The sequence below is a fragment of the Schistocerca americana genome, chromosome 3 (genome assembly GCF_021461395.2).
Source record: "Schistocerca americana isolate TAMUIC-IGC-003095 chromosome 3, iqSchAmer2.1, whole genome shotgun sequence".
NCBI classification, from domain to species: Eukaryota; Metazoa; Arthropoda; class Insecta; order Orthoptera; family Acrididae; genus Schistocerca; species Schistocerca americana.
In genome coordinates, this window is record NC_060121.1 from 238,871,524 (window position 1) to 238,897,805 (window position 26,282).

General features: G+C 44.3%; 1 protein-coding gene across 1 annotated transcript in view; it reads right to left on the bottom strand.

Annotated features, from left to right (window-relative positions):
* Positions 1-26,282, bottom strand: part of LOC124605698 (DDB1- and CUL4-associated factor 10) — a 69,656-nt gene that overhangs the window by 20,910 nt on the left and 22,464 nt on the right. The window contains exons 4-6 of the mRNA XM_047137558.1: positions 7,517-7,714; positions 7,181-7,352; positions 4,130-4,345 (exon numbers count right to left, since the gene is read on the bottom strand). Of these exons, the coding sequence (XP_046993514.1) occupies positions 4,130-4,345; positions 7,181-7,352; positions 7,517-7,714 (586 nt within the window). The remainder of the gene's footprint in view (positions 1-4,129; positions 4,346-7,180; positions 7,353-7,516; positions 7,715-26,282) is intronic.

The following is a 26,282-nucleotide window of genomic DNA, read 5'->3' on the forward strand; positions in this document are numbered from 1 at the left end:
CATGGTCAGTATAAAGCCTGCCAAGTAAAGGCCACTACCAGATGAAGCGGTACTCCCCCACAGGGATGATGCACATCCCCAAGTAGCAGAAAAGGGGGGAACATTGTTGGATTAAAATGGTCGACTCTAGTACGTAGCCTGTCTGGAGGTATGTAAATGTTGCAGATGGTGATTGCTGAGTTGGTTTGCACTTGCACCACTATTGCTTACAATGTGGTATGAAGAGGAATCCACTCACTGAAGGCATTTTGGCGAACCAATGTACAGACACCTCCAGATGCCCTCTCAGGGCCAGCACAGCTTCAGCAGAATGCATGATAACCATACAGCATTGGGGAATGGCCACCACTGAAATGCATTTCTTGCAGGGTAATGCATAATGCAGAAGAAGAGGAAATGAAGTGTTGTTGTTCTAGCTTGGCTTTAAGCACTATGGGACTTAACATCTGAGATCATCAGTCCTCTAGACTTAGAACTACTTAAACCTAACTAACCTAAAGACATCACACACATCCATGCCCTAGGTGTTGTAGTTCTGGCACATGTGGTAATAACAATCACAGTTCCACTGAATGAGCACATTACTTGTGTCCAGGTTAGGAGTGGAGGGGCCAGGAGGACAGGTAACACCCCAGGATCGCTCACTGCCTGTCACGAGCATTGGTTCAGATTCTCATGGCATGGAGGAATGTGGTGCCTGCAGAGTCATTGGATTAGCCTCATCCCAATTCTTCTCCTTCACATTGTTTGGTGGCTGGGATCCTTGTGAGGGCCTACCTGCAATGAGCATGTGGACAGATGAAGAGCAGCAACCTTGGGACCTACAGGGCAAAGTTTCCTCAGCCACTGTCTGGCATTGGGCATCTTATCTGTGGTTTCCAGCAAGAGGGTTCCCAAGAAGAAGCCTTGTCACTGGTAGATGCCGAAGGAGGAAACTGCTCCCCTGGTCGAACATGAGAAGTGGTTCCCGAATACGGTGCCAGGAACTGCAAGAAATGAGATGGGGTGGGAGAACCAATTTCAAAAAAATTCAGGTACTGGCAGTGACTGCCTTGACTTTCACATAATTGGACATCATTTCAACAGGATGCAAGCATTCACCTTTTATTACATGCCTCAATACATGACAGACTGTCAATAGGTTTATTTTCCTGTATATTCTTTTCTTTCATGAAGACTGGGCAAACCAGTGAAATGGAGAATGGTGTTTGTACAACTGACACACGGAGGTGGTTGTTCACAAGGACTGCCTCCACGGAGTGATCATTCACAGTTATCACATTTTGGGTCTGCTGTGCAACAGGACAACATATGACCAAAGTGCAAGCGTCACAAGCATCTCGTGGGCAATGGGCATAAAGTTTCACATCACAGCTGTATGTCATGACTAATTTTTTTCAGCAGACATTCTCTTCAAAGGCAAAGTTAAAGGTACCTGTCTCTATTCTATTATCCTTGGAACTTTTTTGGGCATGTCAGACAAAATGTACACCTTGCCACTCAAGATTATTTCAAAGCTCCTCGTCTATTTGGAGCATTAAGTCTTGTGGAAGATGATTCCGAGGACCATATTCAAAGTCTTGTGTGGGGCAGTTGTCACTGGTATGTCATCCAGATGTTCACATATTTGAAGAGCTGTAGACTGTGCAGAAGAAGGGACTTTAATCAATAGTGATCCAATGTGCATTTTTCCTAATGACTCAACTTCTTCAAATTTATCTTCAATCTGTTCCACAAAAATAATGACTTTGTCACAGTAAAAGTATCCCTATCAGATCAAATACATAATAATATAATATGTCTGCTTGTGTCTGTATATGTGTGGATGGATATGTGTGTGTGTGCGCGAGTGTATACCCGTCCTTTTTTCCCCCTAAGGTAAGTCTTTCCGCTCCCGGGATTGGAATGACTTCTTACCCTCTCCCTTAAAACCCACTTCCTTTCGTCTTCCCCTCTCCTTCCTTCTTTCCTGACGAAGCAACCATTTGTTGCGAAAGCTAGAATTTTGTGTGTATGTTTGTGTTTGTGTGACTGTCGACCTGCCAGCACTTTCGTTTGGTAAGTCACATCATCTTTGTTTTTTGACAAATACATAATAATTATTGTATAAATTGTTTCAATCCTAGCCGTTAGGCTTGTCCCTCTTCCCACAGTGTAAACAGGATAGGAAAAGCAGCAGGGTTTTAACTGTCAGCATTGAAGTTTTGATTCCTGTCTAAAGAGAGGGCCAGATCGAAATGGCCACTGTTCTGGTGTAATTCAATACATTTCATAAGCAAAAACTCTGTGATGCAACCTACTTCAATCGAGGGTTGTCCCCATGGGTTCCTCCCAGCTGCAGCAAAGGCCACCTGGCACGATGCCCACTGTCAGGAGTTCTGATACCTCAGGAAAACGAGCATCTACACCTTGAGATGTGTGGGGACCTAGCATTGCAGGCTTTATCAGTCTGATCCCTGTCAGGAGGTTCAATCAAAAGGGTGTGTCAGATTGGCTACAGTGTTACCTTTGAAGTGCAAATAGCAGCCTATGCAGGTATTGTGCTCAGATGATCTTTAACATTGTACGCAGTAGGCACTATTTACATTTTTCTTCACCAGTTAGTCCGCACTACAAAAAAATTTGGAAAATGAAGGTCAAACACAGAGAAGAATTCAAAGTTACTTCAGCCACAAGAAGGTGAGTGAAAGAAGATTCCAAGATTGAAAGCAGAAATTCAGGAATAGCTGGTCAACATCATAGCTGCCACCATGAGAAAGTGAGCAACAAGCAGAATGGACAGTCAGAGATGAGAGACTACAGCAAATGAAAGGAAAGATGTATTCCAATAGTTTGGGGGCCTGTGCTCAACAAATCAGGTACTCATGGAACAGTTATGAGGCCCCAGAGGGGTACTGGAAGCAAGTGTGTGTAGGGGAGGGGTGGGGGCGGGGGGGGTGGCTGCAACAAACCAGTCTTTGGACTGTGGACGACAACAGCAGTAGCAACAGCAGCAGCAGCAGCAGCAGCAGCAGCAGCAGCATCAGCAGCAACAACAACAACAATGACTACAGCAGCAGCAAAATATCAAAGCTGTTTCAAGTAAAATCCACTAAGGCTAAATCCTCTTCCCCCTGAGTACATCAATTGAAAAATACTTTCAAAGTTATTGTAAGAAATAGTATGGAGTTACCTTCCAAACCTAATTTTGAATCTGTCATTCTCCTCATGTTTGTAATTGAAGATATGAAGGTTACTTAACCAATATCTAGATTCAATTAATTCCATGCTTTTAAAGTTTTCTCACCATAGTCTCACATCTGCTATGTCTACATCTATAGCCATACTCTGCAAATCATCGTGAAGTGCATAGTAGAGGGTACGTTCATTGTACCAGTTATTAGGCCTCTGTGGGTGCAGTAATTACTCTAATCTTAATCTCCTGATCATTGTGTAAGCAGTGCATAGTGGGTTGCAGTGAATTCCTAGAGTCATCATTTAAAGCCAGTTCTTGAAACTTCATTAACAGACTTTTTAAGGATAGTTTATGTCCATCTTCAAGGATCTTCTAGTTCATTTCCTTCATTATCTCTGTGACACACTCATACAGATTAAACAGACCTGTGACCATTTGTGCTGCCCTTTTCTATACACATTCAGTATCCCATCAGTCATATATGGCATAGGTCCCACCCACTTGAGCAATATTCTAGAACTGGTTGCACAAGTGATTTGTAGACAATTTACTTTGTGTACTGTTTGCCCTGCCCCATTTCATGAACTCATTTATTACTTATAGGGTGTCTATCGTGTGTTATCCACCTGTAGGAACAGTTTGTTCTCTGCTCTAGCTGATTTCTCTATACGCATTAGAACCAAGGTATCTGCCACTGGAGAGTTTACAATTCACTAAAAGTGATGCACTATTTGTCTGCCTTTTCAGGAGATCTGTGTGCCTTCAAATATCCATACAGGTGAATTGTTGCTCCCATGAATGCTGATTCATTCTGTACTTCTGAACATTTGAACACAATGAAAGGTTCAGTATTAATGAAAATTATCAAAAAGTATTCAGGACTGTAAGTACCACAACAGCAATAATCAAAATACATACAATGTGTAATGAACCTGTACCAATTTAGTGACCCACCTCAGATGTTTCATTATTACTGATGTTACGAGAAAGTGCACACCATCCCTGTGGATGAATCTGGAGTGATGAAACAACTTCTGCATCATCACCCTTTGGAAAGTCTGCGACAATTTCAACCCTATTCACCTTGCGACTCTTTGAAAATAGGTGTGTGTAAGTAGCAGCAACAGGAATTGTAGTCTGACTTAGTTGCATTAGGCGGTACATGTTGGGCTAAAACAAAAAAAATAAGGTAACATAGTGAAATATTTTGTCAAAAGCTCTCAGATAATTAAAGTATTGGCACATGAAGTTACTGAGAGAATTATCAATTTTTATCTTCATAACACAAATAAGACTGACTAATGAAGTATACACATCATCAATATTAACAAACAGGGATGAGGACAATTCGAGCATACAAATAAAGAGAGTATATAACATACAAGATGACTTAAGAATACACTTTTACTATAGCGGATTTTATCTACCACTACTAGGTGTGGTAGTAAAATATTACTTTATCCCTTTTTTCCGTAAAAAGTGTCACGTAATAACACCACTTCATAAGTAAAATAAAACAGTAAGCAGATGTTGATATTTCAAATTTTATAGCACTGCTTTACTGTTGCCCATCAGTGTAAGTCCAGTGTCTTAAACACCACAGAATTTCACATTTTGTTTGTTATTATAAAGAGCAAAATTACAATTTATATAAAGAAAAAAATGGCAGTCTTAATCAAAAGGTTTTGAGTCACAATGGAAACATATCACCTAATAAAAATACCTGCAACAAACATGGATATGAAAGAGAATGCCCACAAAAGTTCAACTCGAGTTAAAGCTACTGGCACTATTGAATACAATGGTGTGAGGTGAGAACCGTAGCATGTTGAAGTGGACTGTTTCACAAAACAGTTAAGAACCTCATTCTTGAATACTTCTTGCAAGTGGAATATATCTACTAGGTTGTCTTCTCTCTCATACATGATCCATTTTAACCACCAGCAAGGTCGATGATAAACAAACTCTATATTTGTTTTCACATGAAAGTAATGAACTGAATATAAACTTGTCAAAAACATTTACATACTTTCCTCTCACGAAATTCAGGAAAATCAGAGAAAAACTGAAATAGGATAGTTCCAAGGAGCCAAATCTTTCAGTTCTCAATATTTGTAAACTGTAGGTTGATCTACTTTTTATGGCCAGCTTTCTACTGAAATAAGACGAAATGACAATAATTGATGAAATGCCATGGTCTCTTACAGTGCTCATGCGTCAATACCTCTTTCCTAATATCCTCCAGGTCACAGTAGCTACCCTGCATACCTTGTGGAACTTATACCATTGAAAGAAAGAAAATAAGTACAGAATTGCTTAAGGAAGCTTTCTGATAGATTTCCACATTGCGCAAGATGTCAACTATTAAAAAAAATTTGTGCTGATGCAAGATTTGAACTGTGGCTTTTGTCTTTCATGGATAATGCTCTATAGACAAACCTACCCAATCACAATTCATGATCTAATTCCAGAAGTTCAGCCTGCTAGCTCTTTTCCACTGAAAGTCAGTTTCCTAATGGAAACAACACTATGCAATTTTCAAGTTTATCCTTTCTTATCAGGATTATTATCCTATCAAAGTATGCTGACATATCCTTGCCATCCAGATTTATGTTGTGTTGTCTTGTATTTTAGAAGGAGGAAGGAAGATTGAGTTTAACATTCTGTCGACATCAATGTCATTAGCAAGTAGCACAAGCTCAGGGATGGGGAAGGAAATCGTCCATGCCCTTTCAAAGGAACCAGCCCAGCAATTTAGGGTAGTCACGAGAGATCTACATCTGGATGGCCAGACATGAGTTTGAACAGTGATCCTCCCGAATGTGAGTCCAGTATGCTAACTACTACACCACTTTGCTCAGTTGCATTTTACAACTTTCTCAGTTTTCTTATTTGTCTTCATTACTACTTTCTTCTTCTTCACACCACTTTTGATCCACTTGTACTTTTAGGTTTACACCATTCTTTGATTATCTTTGACTTAGCTGCCAGCCCCTTTTTAAATCCTTTTTGAGGAATTTCATTTTTTATTTTCGTATTATCCACTTCTCATGTGATTCACTTACATGACCACAAGTCCAACAGAAACAGAGAGGATGTGGGACAACAATCCTTAATACTTGGAAGAAGCCCTGAAACATACACTTCTAATAATACAACACTGAATGTAGTCATTCAACTTAAGGCAGTTAATATCATAATCTGAATGAATACAACCAATAATTACACAAAAACATAAAAAATATGATAACATGTAAGAGGATGGGAGTGGATGAACAGCATCATTCACCAACTGTGTTCTACTGACTGGACTGTAAAATAAAAATGGTCTGCATACTTACGGTTTATAGGGTGCTTCTGAATGTACACGCATGCTAAGACACAATTCTTACAATGTTTAAAAAATGAGGATGTCTCACTTACCTGACCAAGGTGTTACATTACAGTAAGCCTAAGCCTAGCAACAGCAGTGTTGAAACTCAACAACCTTACAGCTACAGCACCACTGATTTACATATGCAACTACTTTCTGTTCTGTCTGTTCTTGACAGACCTTATTTCTCTTCTGGTTGTTACGAAGTACAATACTTTCATTTGCCTGCAAGGAGTACTACAGAAGACAAGATTACTATTTACAACGGGGCTGTGAACCTTACTCAGAATACACTACTGTCACAAAAAATTTAAGAATAATGCATAAACTTAAGAAAAAACAACATACACCTTGAAACAAATGCAAAAGTTTGTGCATATTTCAGCAACAGTTCCAAAAAATCTTCTTTTTACAAATGTAACTAATAAGAATTTGAAATATGTAGTACTTGTGAAGAAAAATCTGTGCAGTCTCTTATTCACACAATGAAATTCCCAAAACCAAACTATCATGCCGCAAATACCTTTAAAAACTACATCACTGCTTAACACTACCAAGCAATGTCACAGTCATTCATAAACAAAATGAGAGTACCTCTTGAAACTATAAACAGATAATAATAAATAATATACCTTAAATCCAGCCAAGTCCTGTTGCAATGTTGTGAGATCAAGGTCATGAACAATCATAAGGTAGCCACTTGTTGTACAAATTACCATCTTTGTAGCATCCGGGTTAAGGCGAGTTCTCATTAACCCATTTGTATGAAATACTCTGGTGTACACAAAACCAGTTTCTGTGTAGCTGGAAAGAAATTGTAAGTTATCAGTGCAAGGCAATACTGTGCCCACCATTTGACAAGGTCCTATACTTCTCTCTCAAAAGAAAATGCCACCCAAGGGTGGTTTCAAAATGTTCAGTATGTGTTACATACATTTGGAACTGAACTTGAAATAAGATGTTCTCACCTGTTGATGTCCCAAGTGTAAATGCTTCCATCAAACCCTGATGTAACAAGAAGACCATCTCGTGGTGAAAATTCAATATTTTTTACCCAGTTTGAATGTCCATGCAGAGTTCTTATCTGTGACTTTAAATTTCGTGCATCCCAAAGTGCAACTGTGCTGTCATCACTGCATGTTGCAAAAACTCTAGAATCCAAAAACCTGTAAGAAAGTATCAAAGACTTCACTATACTGATGAAAGATTACCTTTCTTCTCTTGACTGACATCATCCCTTGCACAAAGATTTTTTAATTAATACTGCCTCCCATTACCGATATGGCAATATGTAACTACCACAATGCAAAACATGTCATTGTACAGGTTGCACATATTTAACTGAAATTCACATACAATTGTACATTAAATCTTAGGTGGGAGAGAGGAAGAGGGGGGGGGACGGGCAGCCACATACAAAGCTACAAATATCCAAAAGAATATACACAAGATTGTGACTTCGAATTTACGAAGATTACCGGTATGCCAAGTTGGAAAATTACACTGTGTAAAGAGAACATCAGTGAATTAAAATCGGAACACTGGAAATAGCAAAGTCTCATTAGAAAGGCAGTGGGCACTTCAGAACAGCTAATGACAATACAGTATATTTTTCATGTAGGACAGATAATTCCACATTCATAGTGTTGCGTTGTTAGTACACAAGGGATGGACCGCAATGATTGAATAAAAGCCTGCCAGTAACCAAATAGTACTAGTGAAATTCAGTACTAATCCTTGCAAGTTAAATGTTCTACAGGCATATGCATGAGCTTCAACATCTTATAATGAAGGGCTAGAAAAGTTTCACAAGTCTCTTTTCAACCGCCTTGAATTGATAGTCAAAAACAAATTTAGAATGGTTCGAGGAAATTTTAATGTTAAATTAAGAAAATGTGCCTCATCGAATGAAGTACTTGGCTATCATGATTTAGACAAAAATTGATGGAGATAAACTGATTCAGTTCTGCCAGGAAAATAAGTTTATAATTACCAACACCTTCTTTAACACCATCCACAAAAACTTTGCACCTTGACCTCACCTGATGGAACTCACTATAATCACACTGACTATTTTTTGATTGGCTTGAGATTGAGATTGTCCATTAAGAACATTAAGATGCTTCCAGGTGCCGACTAGGGTTCTGATCATTGACTTCTTATGTCTTGAACTGAGAATGAAACTGACAAAATGTAAGTGGACACTTCCAAAAACAAGAAGACTATCGCAAAACGCTGAAACGGAAATTTTTGGATATCAAGTCCAAGAAAAACTTTCATCGAATCAGTCACGTAATATGACATCTGCATGGAAATCCAACCTCATGACAGAGATGTTAGTTGAACCTGCTGAGAAAGTAGACAGGAAAAAAAGAAAACCTGACTTACTGCCAAGATTATACAAATCACTGATGACAAACATTACTGAAGATGAAGAGGTTGCAGGGAACTCTGCAGTACTACAAGTTATCTGCGTTAATACAGAGAAACTGCTACCGAGAAAAAAATAATTACATCAACAAAACCAGAAAGAGAATCGAGAAGTCCTGAGATGAGGCACACATTCAATAAAGTAAAGAAACTAGCAGATGCTTCAAACAAAGAACATGGGCTCTAGAAGACAAAGATAATATACTGCTACCCAACAGTAACTGGCTGCTGATCAGTGGAGAACGTACTGCAAGATGCTGTACAAGGATAACAATTGAAAACTTGGTCATGTAAACATTCCAGTGGAGAGGAATGCACCAACTCAAAAGAAGTAGTCTGAAAAGTTATAGCTAAATTTAAAAATGACAAACCACTTGTACCTGACCTTATTACTGTCGAAATGATAAAAGCATCTGAAGATCTTGGTTTGTAAATCAAATACGAAATATGTAAAAGCACATGGAATAACGAAACTTGAATAGAAGACTGGACCATGTTTATAATAATTCCTTTTCATAAGGAAGGACAAACACAACACTGTGGGAACTACAGAACTACTTGATTGAACAGTCCATGGGTGTACTAATGGTCCATAGTGTCCTACAGGCATAATATTTCAGCGATTCGGTATGGCACCATCATCAAGGGCATTGATAAACTGAGCTCCTGAGGGCACATGAATGACTTGTATCCCCTCCCACCACAAGTCGTTCCATCTGCGGATCGTGCCCAAGGGCACACTTCAGCACTCAGGGAGAGGTGCTTGCGTTGGCGTCTCTGGTAGCATCGATGTAGTTCCTCTGCCCGCCTGGTTACCAGATCATTGTTTTTTTCTGCGTACCATCTTAATTTCACCTAGTGCTGGTTCCCAAGCTTTACTGAGATTATAGCCACAATCCCAATGGATAAGGTTACCATGGTGCAAATTTCGATGGGTTCTCTAATGACGCTGTCCCAGTATTTGGACGCATGCACTAAAATCCTGGTATGCTCATACTCCATACCATTATTCTTTGACAAACAGTGCTACACAGCCGCCGACTTGTTGGGGTACATTTGTTGAGTGTGCTACTGGTGCTCTTAGCATTGACCTTCAGAGGTGTGCACTGTTTGTCAAATATATGTCATGTCACATTGGCACAGAAACTGATACACCCTGGTCTTCTGCAAACTGAGGTCATATCTGACACTCTCCAATAATGCTCATGGTTTACCAGGCAGGGAAAAAACAGTTCTTATGCAATGCTTTTTCAGTATGGGCTTGACATTTCCCAGCAGTCTGCCAGTCTACAATATAAAGGCTGTGGCTACATCTTCTCTCTGATATCTTCTGTCTTCACAGCACGTACTGCAGTGATGGGGCAAACAGCATTCCTCTGCACAAGGTCGTGGCAGCTATTTGAGTGCAAATACAGGCCAGTGTGCATTCTCTTTCGATACATGTTGTGCAGAGGGTGCCATCAGCTCTTCTCTTGACCATTACATCCAGGAGTGGTAGTCTTCCTTATTCTTCTGCTCCACAGTGAATTTGATATTGTGATATATTGATTTCAGATGTAGAAAGAGGTGACTGAGTCTGTTTCTTCTGCAGAGCCACATGATGAACTTGTATTCCACATTTATGTTATAACATGAAAAGGAAGTGGGTTTCTATTTGAATGATGCCAGGGCCTTCCTTGAAGTGCTCCATATACAAATTCAGAACCACTGGTAAGAATGGTCAGCAACTCCCTCCATTTGCTCATAGCATTCTCCATTAAATAGAAAATATGTGCATGTTAGGACATGCCTGTAAACGTCAAGAACACACAGCAAGTAACGATCTGGTGACACAGTAACTACATCGGCGTTATCATTGATGTCAGTGCAAGCGTCTCCATGAGTGCTGACGTGCCCTCAGGTGTAGATCAGAGAGAGATTGGCTTGTGATGAGATGGGATCGGATCCAAGTCAGCCACGCACCCTCCAGAACTGAATTCATCAATGCACCTGACAATGGTGAGATGTCTTGATTGCCGAAACATTGTGCCCTTTGGACACTATGGACCAGCAATACACCTGTGGACTGTTTGATCAACAAATATGCTGGGAGAAACTACAGAATCACAGAACTACTAAACTGATTTCAAATGCCAGTAAGATTCTTCTAAACGTCATACATGAATTCCTAAGAGCCTGCTTAAATACAGAAATATCATCAAAGCATGCTGTGTTTGTGCATTATACAGGAACACTCAGTAATGTAGAGGATTCAACACCCCCTCCGTTCTTTACTTTCTTGGACTGTAGCTAGGCATTTCACTGCTTTTTGTGAAAGAACTGTGGAATGGTGCTAGCAGAAATTACTCTTATCAGAAACTTTTACTCTAATAGCACGGCAGCAAATCACACTAGGTAAGTCCTTTTGGACAACGTAAAGGAGTTAGACAAGGGTGCATCTTATCACCAGTTCTATTTAGTACCAATGGAAAACGTTATAGCTAGACTGGTAATTGGAGGATGAAGAATCATTAATTTAAGATTCACTCGCAGCACTATGCTGTGGGAGAATCGTAAGTGGAAATGAAGGAACTACTACAGAGAGTTAGGAGTGAAAGAGAGGAGGGGAGGTTGGCGAAGAGGGGGGAGGTGGTCGGCAAGTGGGGCTAAAGAGGGAGACAGGTGCACGACGAGGGAATGTCGTCAAAGACATGGGGGTCCAGCGAGGGTGGAGGCCAGTCAGGGCACCGGGGGCCCGGAGAGGGGGGGGAGGTCGATGAGGGCCACAGGAACCCAGTGTCAGGGTCGGTGAAGGAAAGGACAGGGGGCGAGCGGAAGGAGGCAGGCAGGCAGGCGGAAGCAGACAGGCAGGCACGAGATGGGCAAGCGGAGAGAGGCAGTACAGTACAGAAAATTGTGAAAATAGTAGGGTAGAAGAAGTAAGTGGGAGGGTAGTTGGGAGTGGGCACATAGAGAAGGGCAGTTGAGGGATAGAGTGGGAGGACTATGGGTAGAGGAAGTGGCAGAATGGTGGGGGGGAGCAGAGGTACCGAGGGGGGAGGGAAGTCGGAAGGGCGGAGGGGCCGAGGGGGGAGGGAAGTCGGAAAGGCGGAGGGCCCGAGGCGGAGGGGCCGAGGGCGGGGGAGGCGGGGGAGGCGGAGTGGCCGAGGGGGGGCGGGGCGGAGGGGTCGAGGGGGGCGGAGCCGGAGGGGCCGAGGGGGGCGGAGGCGGAGGGGCCGAGGGGGGCGGAGGCGGAGGGGCCGAGGGGGGCGGAGGCGGAGGGGCCGAGGGGGGGCGGAGGCGGAGGGGCCGAGGGGGGGCGGAGGCGGAGGGGCAGAGGGGGGGGCGGAGGGGCCGAGGGGGGCGGAGGCGGAGGGGCCGAGGGGGGGGCGGAGGGGCCGAGGGGGGTCGGAGGCGGAGGGGCCGAGGGGGGTCAGAGGCGGAGGGGCCGAGGGGGGGGGGAGGCGGAGGGGCCGAGGGGGAGGGGAGGCGGAGGGGCCGAGGGGGGGGGAGGCGGAGGGGCCGAGGGGGGGAGGCGGAGGGGCCGAGGGGGGGAGGCGGAGGGGCCGAGGGGGGGAGGCGGAGGGGCCGAGGGGGGGAGGCGGAGGGGCCGAGGGGGAGGAGGCGGAGGGGCCGAGGGGGGGAGGCGGAGGGGCCGAGGGGGGGGAGCCGCAGGGGCGGAGGGGCCTAGGGGTGGGGGGGAGGCGGAGGGGTCGAGGGGGGAGGCGGAGGGGCCGAGGGGGGAGGCGGAGGGGCCGAGGGGGGAGGCGGAGGGGCCGAGGGGGGAGGCGGAGGGGCCGAGGGGGGGGGGAGGCGGAGTGGCCGAGGGGGGGGAGGCGGAGGGGCCGGGGGGGGAGGCGGAGGGGCCGGGGGGGGGAGGGGGGGCCGAGGGGGGGAGGCGGAGGGGCCGTGGGGGGGGGGAGGCGGAGGGGCCGTGGGGGGGGAGGCGGCGGGGCCGAGGGGTGGGGGGGAGGCGGAGGGGCCGAGGGGTGGGGGGGAGGCGGAGGGGCCGAGGGGGGGAGGCGGAGGGGCCGAGGGGGGGAGGCGGAGGGGCCGAGGGGGGGGGGAGGCGGAGGGGCCGAGGGTGGGGGAGGCGGAGGGGCCGAAGGGGGGAGGCGGAGGGGCCGAGGGGGGGGGGAGGCGGAGGGGCCGAAGGGGGGGGAGGCGGAGGGGCCGAGGGGGGGGGAGGCGGAGGGGCCGAAGGGGGGGAGGCGGAGGGGCCGAGGGGGGGGGAGGCGGAGGGGCCGAGGGGGGGGGAGGCGGCGGGGCAGAGGGGGGGGGAGGCGGCGGGGCCGAGGGGGGGAGGCGGCGGGGCCGAGGGGGGGAGGCGGAGGGTCGAGGGGGGGAGGCGGAGGCGCCGAGGGGGGGGGAGGCGGAGGCGCCGAGGGGGGGGGGGAGGCGGAGGCGCCGAGGGGGGGGGAGGCGGAAGGTCCGAGGGGGGGGCAGGTGGAGGGGCCGAGGGGGTGAGGCGGAGGGGCCGAGGGGGGGAGGCGGAGGGGCCGAGGGGGGGTAGGCGGAGGGGCGAGGGGGGGAGGCGGAGGGGCCGAGGGGGGGGAGGCGGAGGGGCCGTGTGGGGGGAGGCGGAGGGGCCGAGGGGGGGAAGGCGGAGGGCAGAAATTGGAGGAGGGTGAATATGGCTGAGTCTTCGAGAGGTGGTGTTTACAGAATGGTGGTAAAATTTAAAGGAAGGGGCAGAGCTAGATGGCGGGGGGCAGAGCTAGATGGCGGGGGGCAGAGCTAGATGCCGGGGGGGGGCAGGGCTACATGGCAGCGGGGGCAGTGCTGGACTGTGGGGGGGCAGGGCTAGATGGAGGGGGGGCAGGGCTAGATGGAGGGGGGGCAGGGCTACATGGAGGGGGGGCAGGGCTACATGGAGGGGGGGCAGGGCTACATGGAGGGGGGCAGGGCTACATGGAGGGGGGCAGGGCTACATGGAGGGGGGGCAGGGCTACATGGAGGGGGGGCAGGGCTACATGGAGGGGGGGCAGGGCTACATGGAGGGGGGGCAGGGCTACATGGAGGGGGGGCAGGGCTACATGGAGGGGGGCAGGGCTACATGGAGGGGGGCAGGGCTAGATGGAGGGGACAGGGTAAAGACAGGAAGTTAAGGGTGATATTGGGGGGGCGGGAGGGTAAGGATACAGTGAGTACCTGAAAGGGGACGTAGGTACAAGGGCTGCACTGGGGGTCACCAGAGGGGAGGGATGAGGTGTTAAGTGAGAGCACCTGGGAGGTCAGGTAGGAAGAGGGTCACTTGAGGGGTGATGGGACAGTGGTGTGACTTGGGTTGGGGTGAGGGTGTGAAAGAGGTTACTGAAAGGAGTGTGGTAGGGGCCAGGCTGTGGGCAGCACAGGAGGGTCCCAAAGGTGGCTGGAGGAAGGAAAGAGGGAAGTCACATGGAAGAAGTGTGTTACAGTTGGGTGGGAGTTGTAACGGTGGGAGACGGGGTACACGTGGTTGGCAGGGGATTACTGGAGGGTGGCGGTGTTGGGTGTACTAATGCTCATGGGGGTAGTTGTTGGTGGCCAGGTGTGTTTGGAGGTGGTATTGGTTGCTGGATGGAGGAGTGATGGTATTAGCAAGGGGAAGAGGTTCCTACAGGGTGACAGGAGACAATTCTGGAGGGAGGTGGGTGAGATCTGCAGGGAGGTGGGGTGAGGACAGTGAATAATAGAAAGGTTGGATGTAGAGGCAGTAGGCGGAGCAAGCACTACGCCAGTGTCCTATGTCCTTATGTTACACATAAATAATTCCCAATGGTTCCCAGCCTGATACAAGCCTTATTACGTGTCAGCAGTTTGGTGACTGCATGTCAATTCCACTGCTTCATGATTCAATCACCTTCTTATTTGGTCTGCGGGGCTGAGTTGGCTGCACTACAGGCATTTTCACACAGGAAAATGTGATGTGGATACTGAAAATTTAACCAGGTCTCTCTGTGCTATTAGCTTATAATGCTGACCATTAGACCACAGAGACAGATTCATCCTGAACTTAATACAGATTCTTGATGTGGGATTTTGCAGGATAGTCAATATTTTCAAACATTTACCAATTCATGTTACTTAGCATTTCTGTTACACTCTTCCACGAGTCATTCAAATCTGTCAATTCAAAACCTGACTGCAATGTTTTGACAATGGCAGTATTTCAAGACGAGTGCCACAGCCACTGTTTACTTCATTTAGTCTGATGAGGAAAAATAAATCAATAATGATTGCTGACTTTGCAGATGCAAAAAGCTGTTAACTGTTCATCTCAAAAGTGAAATTACTGCATTTTAAAAAGAGGTTTTTTAAAGAAGTATGAGATTACATGCTATTTTTGTCGAGACTACAGTATAATTCTCTGCAAAACAATTTATTGTGTTAAGTATTTTCACATTAAACAGTTTTCAATGTATTTAATACCCCTAAATACTCCTAAACTTGAGCAATATTGTAAGACTGGACACATACATGATTTGTAAGCAGTTTCCTTCGTAGACCAACTGCTTTTTCCTAGTATCCCTCCAAAAACTCAAGTCCGCCAGTAACTTTCCCTACAACTGATGTTGTGTGACTTACTGATAGTGTAGTCATAGTTTGGATTTGTTCAAGAGCACATTTTACATTTCAGGGCAGTAAAAGAAGTTGTCAATCTTTTAACCACTATGGAATCTTATCAAGATATGAGTTGATATTTGTACAGTGTTTTTCATACAGCATTCCGTTGTATATATCTGTACCACCTGCAAAACGGCTGAGGTTATTATCACTATCAGCCACGTTATCAATCAATTACATCATGAATAGCAAAGGTCCCAATACACTTCCCTAGAGTACATTTGGACTTGCTTCTGCATATGTCAAAGTCTCTCCATTAGATATAACATTGTGTGCGCTCCCTACCAAAAAAGTCTCAATTCTGATACAAATTAAACTTTGAACTTCCATTAATAAATATTGGCTTGATACTAAGCGAAATAATTTTTCAAAAAGCACACTGCTTATAATCAACTGTCTTTATCAGGATACTGTGTGAGAAAAGTGTGAATTGGGTTCACATGATATGTCCATAGAAGACATTCTGAGTTGGCATGAAGGGGGTAATTCTGTTCATTTGACCTCTGAATTCAAGACTGTACGACAACTGGATGTCAATGAAACTGGTTGCTCTGTTTTGTACCACTTACTGTAGACAGATATGACCTGTGCCTTTTCCCAATCATCAGGCATATTTTTGTTTTGATTTTATGACTACAGTACACAGTATGGAGGCTAACTCAGATCCAAATTTTGTAAATAACCTGAGTGGAATTATATCAGGTCCTCAAACCTTGCTTAACTTTGTAAATCTCAGTGGTTTCTTACATCACTGCTTGTATCATTCCCACAGTGGTGCAATAATGAAACCGAGACAGAACTCCTGTATCTGCCTTTATAAAGGAACATTTGAAAACTGAGTTCAGCATTTCTGCTTTTGGTTTGCTACATTCAATTTTAGTTCCAAATATTATGAGAATTCCTTTGGTCTTTGTGAGAAATCTTTTGACAGGATTATGCTACAACAGTCACTGTAAGATCGACACACTGCCCATTTGTCATCAAAAAGGTTGTATCACCATCTCTCTATCTATAATCCAATGCTTTGTTTTACATTTATCATGCAATTAAGCTGCAGTCACCGTATCTTTGTGACTATCTTTACCACAAGTGAATACAATGAAGAGCTTTCTTTTTAAAAAAACCTCACACAGTCACTAATATGCCCCATTACTGATTACGGCTACTGTATTCAAAGGATATTTGTACGGGAGCTCATGATGCCTTGAACTGGTGATAAGTGCTTGTGTACGAGACTTTTGTGACACACACTATTTCAATCATATCACTCTTGCCTAGAAACAATTACCATGGCTATGTGCTGATATGCTTAGAGATTACCATACCCTGTGTTTGCTCTATGTCTTCTCAATCGTTGCCCTCTCTCTCATTTTTCTTCAACCATTACACTACCATCTCAACAGCACAGCAGCAATACTTGTTCTCAACAGAGCAAAATCCTCTCACTATCACAACACAGTCATGTTCTCTAAATCATTTTCTGAATAAGGTACCTGACTTGTGAACAATCTTCCTCAAAATTTTTGATTACTTAGCCAGTAATATATATAATACAGTAGAGTCCCATTAATCCGAACTAATTGGGGCCAGACCTTGTGCCGATTACTGATTTGTTCGAATTAGCTGGATTTATGGTGATGAGTTTCTAGAATGAAGTATACCAAGCAGATAAGTAGGTACACCAGGGTAACAAATGGGAACAAGTGTGAGAACAATGGCTCACTCTCACTCCCTGCCCTCATTGTTGTGCATTGTTGAGATCTTTGTAGTGTCTGAGGTCAGTGCACTGCCAGTTGGCTCACAAAGTGCTTGGTTATGTTAGTTATTGGTCGCTGGCACGCGTAACAGTTGTACTGTATTCGTTCAGGTGTACATATTTTCGTCATGAGTAAATGGAAATATACAACGTTAACTCTCAAAGAAAAACTGAATGCCTTGAAGCGGATAGACAATGATGAGAATGTATCTCAACTGGCAATGGAACTGGGTGTTGGTAAAGCAACCATTTGTGATTGGAAGAAGAACTGAGTGAAGCTTGAACAGTCCTGCGTAACGTCTTCGGGAACAACACTCTAAATTCGGCAGACTGAAACACTCCCAGTATGATAAAGTGGATGAAGTGCTTTTCCTTCGGTTTACACAGGAAAGAGAAAGGGGAACTCCTTTGAGTGGAACAATGGTTCAGGAGAAGGCTGTTTACCTGAACAAGTTAATGAATGGTGATGAGTCTTTTAGTGCGAGTATGGGTTGGTTGGGCAGATTCAAAAAACATCATGGAATCTGTCAGCTAACAATTACTGGAGAGAAGCTTTCTTCTGACTGTGATACAGCAAGGGAATACTTGGGCGAGTTTGAAAAAATGATAAGAGAGGGAAAGTATTCTCCCCAACAAATTTATAATGTTGACGAGACTGGCCTTAATTTTAGGGCATTGCCAACAAAAAGCCAGGCATCAAAAGCAGAAGACCATGCTCCTGGTTTTAAAATGTGGAAAGATTTGTGTGACTTTATTAGTGTGCAGCAACACTGCTGGTAATCACAAGCTGCATTTAATGTTGATCGGCAAAACTGCTAGGCTCAGAGCTTTAAAAAACTGCATAATGAAGTCCCTGCCTGTATATTATCGCAATCAGAAAACAGCATGGATGGATGGTAAGCTGTTCAAAGAATGGTTTCACGGCCAGTTTGTTCGTTCTGTTTGGCAGTTTTCTAAGGAAAATCACTTTTCTCCCCATGCAATCCTTTTTATTGATAATGCGCCATCTCACTCCAGCACTGAAGAATTGCGAGATGAAGATATTGTGGCAAAGTTTTTGCCGCCGAATGTTACACCACTTCTACAGCCGATGGACCAGCCCATACTGCAAAAATTAAAACTGATTTACAAAAAACAAATTTTAAGAATGCTGATCCAAGATGAAAGCATTCCTTTAGTGGACAAAATAAAAATGACCAATGTGAAGGATGTTGTTTATTGGGCCATTGAGGCATGGTAGAATATTTCAGAAAATACTCTGAGAAAAACCGTGGAGAAAACAGTGGACATCTCTTGATTTTCAGGACAGCCTAGTTGAAAATGAAGAGGAAAATATACTACAAATGATACAGACAATCCCTGGATGTGAAGAAGCTAGTGAAGGAGACGTAGATGATTGGATGACAGCAGATGGAGCATGTGTGGAGAACCTTATTACTGATGCTGTTTAGTTGCTGCTGTGACTCAAGACCAGGAAGAAGTAGACTGCTGTGACGGAAGTGACAATGAGACTGAAAGCGACAAAGGAGATGCAGCAGAAGCCCTTGATCTCACACTACGTTATTTGGAGCAAAAGCCCACTGCTACACCTGTTTATTTCATGTTTATGAGACGATGGCGTAACTATGTGTCATATAGCAGATTGTCTTCATTACACCAAAAGACAACAACTGAGTTTTTGTCATCTAAAAAATAGGGATAAAATATCCGCTGTAGTTTAGTAAGTTTGTCAGCTTTTCTTTCATTGTTATGCAGTGTTTAAACCTAATGTTTTCTCGTCAATTTTTCTAATACATGTTTACTGTACTGTGTAAATTAAAATAGTGTGTATGTACAGCAGTTTACCGCACAGTTTTCCATATTTAGACTAGCATTTTTCATGTTCAGATTAACTGAACGTTCAGATTACGGGGACTCTGCTGTACTTATAAATGATCAGCACACACGCGTATTTACAAAATAATTTGTGATGTGAATATAAAATGTATTATTGTGATTGTTATGTAATATCTTTTGGGATTTTTTGTTTTTGATGATGATCATGATCATGATGATTTTGGATGCAAGGCACTCAACAGCATGGTTATCAGCAAACAGACAAAATGTCAGTATGTCATTCTCATGGGGGAGGGGGCGGGGGGGGGGGGGGGGGGGGGGGGGGGGGGGGGCGGGCAAAGGGTGTCTCCATATTATTAGTACTTTAGAATATATTAAAATCCGTCTCCCCTCCCCAGCAATTTAGGGATCAGGCCTGACAGTTCACAAAATTTTACAACCTGTCCTAACATGGTGTCTGTATCAGTGAGGATGATGGGCATATCTCCAGACAAACCAAGGGCTGTTCCTGATGTCAGTACACAAAACACACATCGCCAAAACATGCTGAATCAAAAATGTCACTTCAAAAAGCGGCAGATCCTACTGTGGAGGAGGAAACCATGTGTTACACAGCTATGGCCTATGCGAAGTCTGGTGAGCAACACTTTCTTCAAGCGGTGTGGTTGGCATGACATCAGCCATGCCCGTGTGGTCAACTTGAGTGACTGTGGTTTGTTCTCTGACACTTCCAATCATTCAGTTTACCACCGACACATAATTCGTGTGTCAGTGAATGAGATAATAGCAGCACATCTAAGTACAAAACAATCCCAACAGGTGTCTTTGACTGCTTTGTTAGCTATGTCATTTCTCTGTATTCCAATGTGTCCAGGTACCAAGCAAAAGATCACCTAACTGGCATGGTGTTGTGTCACTGTAACGAGTCATGAATGAGCTGAATCAAAAGGTCTACAGAATACATTTGATGGTCTGCTTAAAGCAAACTGCGCGAGCCAGAGGAAATGAGAAACCTTGTACTCTGATCCACTCCAGTGCTGCCACAATGCCATACAACTCCGCACCGTAATTCGTAAGTTGTTCCGGAAGGTGCACTTTGAAAGTCCTGTCAGGGAAAACAGCTGAACAATTGAGAGCATTCACTTGCCTGGAACCCCCTCTACAAACAACAATAAAACTGTGGTATGTACTTAAAACTGAAGCACATAAGAGTTGTAAAAACATAATCTAGAGTACAAGTTTTCATGTAATGTACCAAGCTTAAAATCACTTTAGGCTTCTGAAGACACCAAGTTGGAGTTTGTTCCACCTCAGGCTGCATGATCATGGGTCTGATATATCCAGGTCCTCAAGACAGTCAGCAGTGTGTTTCTCAAATGGCTTGGTCACATGGGCCAATTCCTGAACCATCGCTCAGAGTTGGGGTGGATCACTGCACCAAATGACAATGACTGTGACAATGCTGAAATTTTCAGGACCTGTCAACCAAAACAAGAGGTGCCACCAAATCGAGACTGGTGGTTCATCAGCCTCAACACACAGACTCTGAACTGGGAAGGTCTGAAGGGCTCCATTCAATATCCAAATACCCTTAGGTTGACAGTGTCCAACATCCCAAGGCAGGAAACACAGACTCATCCATAAACCACATTGCTGAAATTTAGCCATGATGTGGAAAATAGCCTATAAAACAGCAGCGGTGGGGGACAGCGGGGGGTGGACGGGGGGGGGGGGGGGGTGAGATACCTGTCAGCTTACACGCCTTTCCACTGCAGCATTTTAAAATATTCAATGATTACAACTCCTCCGATAGGCACGTCTTTCGGGTGTAGTAGCCAGGTTAATTCAGAATCGAAGAGTAGACCCAAAAACTGCACAGTGTCCTTAAAAAGTAAAATGTTGTCACCCACTGTGAGCTCTGGTTGGTTAAACCTTTGAAGAGCATGGTTAAAATTCACACACAGTCTTCTCTGTAGAGAACTGAAACCCCGTTTTATTACCCCAAGCTTCCAGCCTCCTGACAGACAGTTGTAGTTGCCTCATTGTCACTGCAAGGCCACAGGAAGAGTCGAGACCTAAAGTCATCCACAAACAAAGAGCATTTAACAAGGCTCCTGACTGTGGAGGAGGTGCCACTGATTGAAATTGCAAACAATGTGACACTTGAGTACACTGACTTGGGGGATTCATTCTCCTGAAATAGCCATCAGATAAGGCACCGCCAAAGCAATACCAAAAGCACCAGCCCTTGAGAAAGGATTGGATAAGAAGTGGCAGACATTCACAGTCTCCATTCCATGAAGCTGGTGAAGGGTGATGTACCTCCAAGTGGTGTCGTACGCATTTAAGAGGTAAAAAAATAAATAAATAAATAAAAAATAAAATAAAAAACCAACACTCCAACCAGGCCTTAAAAGAAATATTGCATTGCAATCCCCAGTACAATTAAGATGTCAGGGGCAGAATGGAAGCAGCTGAAACAGCACTGGGAGCAGCACGGATGACCGACCCAGACGAGGCAGCAGATGACTATGAGCTCGAGAGTTTTACGCACACATTTGGTAAGAATGGCACTCCAATAACTGTTTCAGTTGGTACAGTCCTTGCCCGAGTTCCATAGAGGAATTAATATTTCATTCTTCCAAGTCAAGGGGTACTGTCCATCAAACAAGATCTGATTGAAACAAGATAGGATTTCGCCTTTGGCTTCTGAGCACAGATGACGGAGCAAGGCATAATGAATTTAATCTGGCCTGGAGTAGCATCTCTGGCTGCAGACAGAGCTGACTCCAAAACCAATGAGGAAAATGGAGGATTGTAGAAATTCCCTTTACGCGAGAAGAAGTGGAGCCTCCTGATCTCTGAAGTCCTACAAAACACTTAGAACGCAAGAGTGTGTCTGGATGATGCAGTGACGGTAAATGTATATTCAGCAAAAATTAGAGCAATGTCTTTGCCGTGTCCATTAAGACCCCATTACTCAACAAGGTCATAAATGAAGGTGTGTACTTCTCTTGCCCAAACTTGGGCATTGGAAGCTGACTGATTATTGTTGGAAGCTGCGAACTCCTTCCAGGAGTTCTTCTTCAGATCTTTCATCACTCATCTCACTTGTGCTCTCAGAGGTCTGAAGGTAGAAAGATTTTCGGTGGTAGGATGGTGTTTGAAAGTTTGCAAAGCTACGTGCTTGGTTCTGATTGCTGAGCAACAGGGACAGAGAGCCGTCTGCCATGGTAGCTACATTGGTGAATGGAATCTGTGGCAGCTCACTGGACCTCACAGATGATGAGGTCCACTATCTTCTGAGCATAATCTTGTTAGAAAATGGCCCACTGACTGTATCAAGGCCAATTTTCCTTTTGAATCTGCCTTCTTTGTGGTCTCCCTTTGACAACCATCCGAGTCAGCAAATAAACACACTGGAAAGTGATCACTGAAATGCAAATCTGTGGCCATTTCCCACTGAACTTCGGTGTGACATCACGTGCTGGACTGTTATTCAAATCCCACACCAATATTTTACAAGGTTTTAGACTCTAGATATTTATTTTAAAGATTTTTGGTGTTAATATTTGCTCTAAAAGTAAGTAACATATTAGTGGATCTTGATTCACCTCAATCTTCCTTTTTGTATCATTGATTTGAGTGGTCTGTTACTAGTGAGTGTGCTTACATTGTTCATCGAAGTCTCAGCAGTGTTTTTACATTTCGCAGAGTGCAGTTGCAGCTGTAGTGGTTCATAAGTTCCGATAAAGTTGTTTGTGCACTGTTATTCAGTTATTAAATTTAGCAGTTTTCAGCATTGTCTCGTGCTGTTTCTAGTAAAATAATGGTTTAATGAACTTCTGGAAACTTTCACTCACTGTGTTTTATAAAGTTGTTTGTGTGTTGAAGTCATTTATTAAATTTAGTATGGTAGTTTTCAACTGACATTTCTTGTTTGTAGCAAAATATTTCAGTAAAACTTTCATTTACTGTGTTTAATTTCATTGAGTTTTCCAGTAGTAGCATGAATTTTTGGTTTTATATAAGAAATTTTGTGAAGTTTTTGATGTATTAGCTCTGGTTTAGTAGCATTAATAAACGCAGTTAATTTCTTAGTAGAGAGCAAAATTCGAGATTACTGATGTTAGTTCTTGAAACAGTTCTACTGTAGTAATTGTCCTTAACCTAACACAGACGTTTAGTTTTTTCAGTAACTGTTAACATTTTGCTGTGAGTGAGAAGTGTGGGCTTTGCCGTAAGTTTGAGAGTAGTGGGTTACAATGTGATATTTGTTCAATGTATTTTCATTGGGGCAAATAGAGTGGGGAAGCCAGTGGTCATTCTAGCGAGATCCTCTCCTGGAAGTACAGAATTTGTAGCAGAAATAAGTTGAGAGAGGAGCAAGATCGTAAGATCTGTGCCCTTCAGGTGCAGTTAAAAATGCAAAGGAAGAATTAGATAGGATGAGGAGGGCGAAGGGTGCTGGGGAATGGGAAATGGCTGCTGGTAAGATGGCGGCTAGGAGGAGGAGATATTCAGACAGCCGTGCTTTGCATATAACCAATAGACTTGACCAACTGTCAGAGTTTAGTGGAGAGGAGCTTTTTGTAGCTGTACGTGTAGGACACAAGCAGTAACCCTAATTAGTTAGGGAGCCTCAGTCAGTTGCAAATCCTAACAAAAAGAAGAAGGTTCTACTGCTAAGTAGTTCGCATGGCAGTGGTGTGCGGCAGCAGTTGCAGTAAGTGTTGGGGAGCGAGTACCAGTTCACCAGCATTGTGAAGCCTAGTGAAGGGTTGACTCAGATGACTTAATATAAGGGAGTTATGTAGGAACTTTATGAAAGAGGATCAGGTAGTGACTGCGGGTGGAGCTGAGGACAGTCTTGATGGAGACAGGTAATACACTATTGGCCATTAAAATTGCTACACCAAGAAGAAATGCAGGTGATAAACAGGTATTCATTGGACAAATATATTATACTAGAACTGCAATCTGGGTGCACAGATCCTGAGAAATCAGTACCCAGAACAACCACCTCTGGCCGTAATAACGGCCTTGATACGCCTGGGTATTGAGTCAAACAATGCTTGGATGACTTGTACAAGTACAGCTGCCCATGCAGCTTCAACACAATACCACAGTTCATCAAGAGTAGTGACTGGAGTATTGTGACGAGCCAGTTGCTCGGCCACCATTGACCATATGTTTTCAGTTGGTGAGAGATCTGGAGAATGTGCTGGCCAGGCCAGCAGTCGAACATATTCTGTATCCAGAAAGGCCCATACAGGACCTGCAACATGCGGTCGTGCATTATCCTGCTGAAATGTAGGCTTTTGCAGGGATCGAATGAAGGGTAGAGCCACAGGTCGTAACACATCTGAAATGTAATGTCCACTGTTCAAGGTGCCGTCAATGCGAACAAGAGGTGACCGAGACTTGTAACCAATGGCACCCCATACCATCATGCCGGGTGATACACCAGTATGGTACTGACGAATACACGCTTCCAACGTGCGTTCACTGCCATGTCGTCAAACACAGATGCGACCATTGTGATGCTGTAAACAGAACCTGGATTCATCCGCAAAAATGGCATTTCGCCATTCGTGCACCCAGGTTCGTCACTGAGTACACCATCGCAGGTGCTCCTGTCTGTGATGCAGCCATGGTCTCCAAGCTGACAGTCCATGCTGCTGCAAACGTCATCGAACTGTTCATGCAGATGGTTGTTGTCTTGCAAACGTCCCCATCTGTTGACTCAGGGATTGAGACGTGGCTGCATGATCCGTTACAGCCATGCGGATAAGATGCCTGTCATTTCGACTGCTTGTGATACGAGGCCGTTCGGATCCAGCACGGCGTTCCATATTACCCTCCCGAACCCACCGCTTCCATATTCTGCTAACAGTCATTGAATCTCGACCAATGCGAGCACCAATGTCACGATACAATAAACCATAATCGCGATAGGCTACAATCCGACCTTTATCAAAGTCGGAAACATGATGGTACGCATTTCTCCTCCTTACACGAGGCATCACAACAACGTTTCACCAGGCAACACAGGACAACTGCTGTTTGTGTATGAGAAATCGGTTGGAAACTTTCCTCATGTTAGCACGTTGTAGGTGTCACCACCAGCGCCAACCTTGTGTGAATGCTCTGAAAAGCTAATCATTTGCATATCACAGCATCATCTTTCTGTCTGTTAAATTTCGCGTCTGTAGCACGCCATCTTCATGGTTAGCAATTTTAATGGCCAGTAGTGTATGATGTAAGTGGTGAGCTGGTAAAGATAGCTACTCAAACTGGGGGCTCTAATGTGCACTTTGTGCAAACATTTCAGCATCATGATAGGCCTCATCTTAATGCTCCTGTCAGGTGTGTTTACAATGGACTGGAGAAGGCACTTATGGTGGAGGGCATGGCTCACATTGCAGTGGTGCCAGCTGAGTCTATCAATAGATCAGGTTTCTCTAAGCGTGGCCTGTAGCTCAGTAGGTATGGGAAGGGGAGGATGACAAAGCTTATTGGCGACAGTGTAGTTGGACTGGTGGGATCACTCATGGAAAAATTCCTGTTGTATTTGATGTTAGAGCTGCACCGTTTTTACACTGAAGTCAGCTGATTGGTATCCCTGGTCAAAGGAAGTCCCCTCTAACAGAGGAATCACCTTCAAAAGGGGTGAGGTATTAAAGTAGTGAAAGAATTACCTTATTTCATCAAAATATAAGAGGTATTAGAGATAAAGTTAGGGAAATGCTTATAGATGTTGGCTCTGACATAATTGGTATATCAGAGCACCACTTGAATAATTTGCAATTCAGAGGCTTTACCAGGATACAGATTAGCTGGGTGTTTTTCAAGGAGTTCTTTGCGGACTGGGGGGAGTGGCAACGTACGTAAAAAAAAAAAATAAAAAATAAAAAAAATAAAAAAAAACAACAACAACCCGTATTCCACTTGAGTCTGTAGACATATTACAGCACTGCACAAGTATTTGAATGTTAAGCAGGGGCAGTCGAATTTAGTGTAACTAAACTTCCAAATGTTGTTATTTATAAGTCCTCTTACTCTGACTTCAAAGCATTTCTGCTCAAGGTATAAGATTCTTGGTTCACTTTATAGGAAGTGCCAAA